This window comes from Cryptomeria japonica, chromosome 2 (assembly GCF_030272615.1).
Source record: "Cryptomeria japonica chromosome 2, Sugi_1.0, whole genome shotgun sequence".
In the NCBI taxonomy this organism is placed as follows: domain Eukaryota; kingdom Viridiplantae; phylum Streptophyta; class Pinopsida; order Cupressales; family Cupressaceae; genus Cryptomeria; species Cryptomeria japonica.
The window spans coordinates 30,910,621-30,915,698 of record NC_081406.1 but is presented as its reverse complement, the minus strand read 5'-3'; the positions used below and the strand labels follow the sequence as shown (position 1 = coordinate 30,915,698).

The window sequence follows — 5,078 nt, the reverse complement described above, 5'->3', positions numbered from 1 at the left end:
TTGAAAAGAAAAACTACCTTACCATTGGACTACCTTAAAAGAATTGACACACCCCCCCCCGCAAATAGGGAAAAGAAGAAGAAAGGGAAAGTTAAATTTGAACAATTCAAAAATTGATAACGAACCCTCGGGCAGAACTTCCATTCAAATATCCTTGTAATTTCTGAACGACATCAAGGCAGGCACGTTGTAATTTGTAAACGGTCTGACGTACAAGGAAAGACAGTTCTACAAAGACACGGCCTGTTGCACGGACAAGGAAAGAAGTCATACCCGCATTCATTTCCCTCTTCCTTCTTTGCGAAGAGGATGAGAAGTATCTGCAATTGCATCCCAAAGTAACAAATCCTCTGCGCTTTTCTCTTTTCTTATGGAATGAAGAGCTTTCAAGTAAGGAAATTTGTTTCACGCACATAAATTAAAACATAGCTTGTAGGATAACTCTTCACCATGACCAATTCTGTGTACTTAACGGGTGAAAGATGACAAAATTTAGAAACAAAACTCATACAGCAAATAGAAAACGAACTACATGAAAAAGCGTATAACCTTGCACATTTAATTTGAGTTTTGAGATAAAAATTCGCCAATGCTTTGTTGCAAGGAAACAGCCATGGATGCATCATTGCTCTTTCGCTAGCTTGCAAAGCAGTCTAGCTTTTTCACCGGTTTGAGATGTATAAGAATTATATAAATTGGCTATACCTTAGGGAGGGTACTTGGAGTTGGAATTCCCATAGCACACAACAAAATGGGGGCTTGTGGATTTCACCTGTCTTTAATTGTTGTTAGTTTGGGGATAAAATTTGTGTGGGGAGATACAGGTACTAATGTTGCCGATCTATCTGTTTGGTTGTTTCGTTTACAATTTTTCTGTTTTTCATGTGAATTTTTCTTTTCCTCTGTGCACATGCAGATCCCTTTTTCTTGAGTCATGCGGTGGGAATCAACTACGGGAGGCTGGCAGACAATCTGCCACCGCCATCAAAAGCAGTGGAGCTGATCAAGAGTATTAACGCAGGCTATGTCAAAATCTACGACGCGGACTCAGAAGTCCTCAAGGCGCTGGCCAACAGCACCCTCCCTGTTGTGATCACGGTTGCAAATGAAGAAGTTTCAGGCATAGCCTCCAGCACTACCACTTCAGACCAATGGCTTCAAACCAACGTTCTTCCTTACTATCCCCTAACCAAAATTTCCATCATCATGGTGGGCAACGAGATTCTGTCACACACCGAACTACAGTCCGTGTGGCCTCAGCTAGTCCCCGCAATGCAAAACATGCACGCCTCCTTACAGAAGTTGAATCTAGACTCCTCCATCAAAGTAACCACATCTATAGGCATGGACGCCCTCTCTTCCTCTTACCCGCCCTCCAACGGCTCCTTCAAACAAGAAATTGCCATGTCAGTAATACAGCCCATGCTCAGCTTCCTCAGTGCCACGGATTCTTATTTCTTCCTGGATGTGTACCCTTTCTTCGCCTGGAATTCCGACCCCGCCAACATATCTCTGGACTATGTGCTCTTTGGCGAGATCACGGCGGACGTAGTACAGGACGGCACTCTGAGTTACTCCAACATGCTGGATGCACAGCTGGACGCCGCCATAGCGGCCATGGCGACGCTGGGCTACGGTGAGGTGAAAGTGGTCATTAGTGAGACGGGGTGGCCCACCAGTGGCGACTCCAGCGGCGCCACCGTAGCCAACGCCGCCAGCTACAACACAAGACTCGTCAGCAAGTTGTTATCAAACACTGGTACTCCGCGTCGTCCGCAGACGTTCTTTGCCACATTCATCTTCGCCCTCTTTAATGAAGATGAGAAGACCGGCCACACCACGGAGCGCAACTGGGGCCTCTTTTACCCTGACGGAACTCCAGTCTACGACATCGATCTCTCCGCCGGCGTGATTAAAACCTCACATACTCTGGGGGCGGCGTCGTCGTCGTCGGTCGTTTCCTGTGAATTTGTTTGGGCGAGCATTTTGTGCTCAACCAATTTACTTCTCTTATTTATTCTTTGAACAATACGTTTTTAAGGTGTGGCCCTTTGAGGTTGTAAGCGACCCAACAAGCCCAGGGAGTGGAATTGTTTGTGAGAAAACAAGAATTAGAAGATATGTCAGAGAAATGCCAGAAATGGCAGCGCACAACGATTAAGCTTCAGATAGTTATTGTACGAGGATTTCATGTTGAGGTGGCGGGCATGACAGTTCATAGTAAAACACAAATCAGAATCCCAAATCTGGGTTACTATTTTTATAGAGAATTTTATATCATGTCATGTAGCTATTCAATGTAGACATATAAGTTTTTAGGTTAATTTCTCTAACTAAGAGCATGTCCAAATCTTTTTTTTGTGTGTTTTTATCTAAAACTTTTGATCACATGAGGTTGTTATGATATTAGATTTTCACAATTCAATCTACAATTAATTATATTTTTCTACTTTTTAAACTATCTAACATTCTAATGATAAATAATGAGATGTGATCAGAAATGTTGATGAAAAAATCTCACACACAATAAGATACAGAAACAGTTGCTATTGTTAGGAATGTGAAGCCCAACGATCACATGATCATTCACATTCTCCCAACTCTCAGTTTCATAGCTGAATACGATTGTATAAATGGATGTATGTAGTCCATGTATGATGTATTATTAGTAATGATTAATGAAGAGTTTTCCCTAATGTAGCCTTAATGGTGAACCACTATAAATTTGTGTCTCGTATCTTTGTTCTATTATTTTCTGTTTTTGTTTTCGTTTAGTTGTTAATTATATGTTTTTTTCTGCTTGTTTAAATTAACAATTGGTATCAAAGTCATGGTTGGATTGAGCAGAGATGGACGAAGAAGAAGGTAAAATTTGGGAGATATATAATGGTTTTACATACTTCAAGCATTGTGTACATTGGTGGGATGGTGGGAAAAAAGAGGATAATTCTGTTGAAGAGGAGGAGGATGTTGGGTTTGTTTCTTACTCCACTCTTAATGCAGTTGTGGCATGTATTGGCCAAACTTTTGATGGCCACGAAATTGATGTCACCTCTGTGGTGAAGGTTGAACACCATGATGTCTCGATTGGGATTGATGATGGTCCCTATGTAGAGTTTGGAATTTCTTGACAAAAAGGTTCTAAAAAAGAAGTTGTTGGAAAAAAGAGTGTAACAGAGGAGAAACTCAAAATATTGTGGGAGGAGGTGTTGGAGTTGTTGGATATGGTTGTTCATTTCTGCTTCTAGGATATGTTGTTGTCATTGATGTCAACATATTCCTGTGATTTATTTCGATGAGTTTTGGGAAGATCTTCTGATCGGGTTTTGTGGATTGGTTGTTGATCACTGTTTTGCAGAATTCGGTATTCCCTCCAGTGTAATCAAATCTTGTGCTGAGGTTTTGGGATATTATTTGGGATGATCTTGTGTATGTTCATTTTTTATGGTTCGTGATTTGGGGCCCCGCAAGTTATCTTTCTTCGTGATAGTTGCTGATTGGTTATGTTCTTGAGCCTTCTGATGTTGATCAATGAAGATTTGATAACTGGTGTTGGTGCAGTTGTTGGTGATGATTCTAATGTGCTTTCTCATATTTCCTAATCATTTCCTATTTGTTTTGGCAATCCGCATTGATCGTTGTGCGATCTTTTGGTGGTTTTCATCAATCGATGATGATTTTCATGTTATGCGGTTGATCTTGGCATGATTTCCAGTGGATGTGATATTTGGGAATTTTAATTAGGTCCATGCTATGTAATATAAATCATTATATTTGTCCGATGGTTGATCTTTGTATAGTGTAATGTAATTTTTGTAATTATAAGTTGAGGGTTAAGGGTTTAGTTGATCTTGTTATCAAGGTTGATGAATTGTATATATCAATGAGTTATTCACTTAGTTTTGGTGTCATTGTTGTGTCTGCATTATCAAAGAGAGGTGAATGTGCAAACAAGAGATTTATCATTCAGCGAAGTGTTGAGGTGAGATTGGTGTTGCAAAGCAGACAATTGTGTTTAACCAAAATTGTCATCAAGCATTTGTAGATGTTATCATTGTTGTTCATTTCTTCCGGATTGTAGTCTAAATGTTATTGTAAGTCAGTGAGACTTCCCTGAGGGTTGTAGGCTTCCAAACATATATCTTTTGAGTAGTGAGCTCTAGGCAGTGTGCTTAAATGCATGTGCATTCCCCATTGTAATATTTTCACATACTACAGTAGAGTGTCATCTTAATGTGGGTAGGTTCCCACCGTGGTTTCCCTTAACCGGGTTTTCCATGTCAAAAATATTGGTGTTGTTTGTTGTGTTGTTAATTTGCTTATTCGTTTATTGTTGCAGTTTATTAGTTTCATTTTGGAGTATAATTTCATGTATCTAGTGAAGACTGATTCACCCCCCCTCTCAATCTTCCTTCTTGATTGTTGCTAATAGGAGGAGTTTTCCTCTTGAGATGAGGAGAATGTAAATTGGAATCAGGTGGTAGGGCAACAAAGCCCGGAAGGAATTTAGGCTTCAAAGGGCTTTGTAGATGACATGGATTTGGAAAAGGTGAAGAGGAATCAAAATGACAATATCATAGAGGCTTCTTTATGCAATGTGATGCTCTTCCAAATTATCAATAACGATTCTTCTTAACAATTACATAGTGTAGTTGATTTATAGGACTTAGTGTGGAGATAAGCAGTAATGGTAGTTGAAGAGGCTAAAGAGACCGCTAAGGAGAAATTGAGGTTTCCTAACAAAAGAAAAACATCCAATGAAGATATTGGGATAAATGATCTTGATAGTGATAATGGAGAAGATATAAATTGAGTTTGAGAATGGATGTTGTCAGAGAAGTCGGTGAGACAAACTTTGTGGTTATAGATTGGCATCCAGATGACAAAGATGGCCACTATATCTTCCATCTCAGACAAAATCTCACTCCAAGATACAAGATACTCAGAAAAATGGGAGAAGGGGCCTCTGGACTTGTGTTAGAATGTTGGGATTGGGCAACTAGAGAATATGTGGTTGTTAATATTATTCACAACCTATAAGAATATCATGATGCAACAATGATTGAAATTGGTATTCT

The 5,078-nt window shown here is 39.8% G+C and overlaps 1 protein-coding gene across 1 annotated transcript; it reads left to right on the top strand.

Moving 5' to 3' along the window:
- The first annotated feature begins 735 nt into the window (after positions 1-735).
- LOC131047426 (probable glucan endo-1,3-beta-glucosidase A6) lies at positions 736-2,255 on the top strand. The gene is made up of 2 exons (XM_057981315.2): positions 736-824; positions 917-2,255. The coding sequence occupies exons 1-2, from the start codon at positions 752-754 to the stop codon at positions 2,023-2,025; spliced, it is 1,182 nt and encodes a 393-aa protein (XP_057837298.2). The 5' UTR covers positions 736-751; the 3' UTR covers positions 2,026-2,255.
- The last annotated feature ends 2,823 nt before the right edge of the window (positions 2,256-5,078 follow it).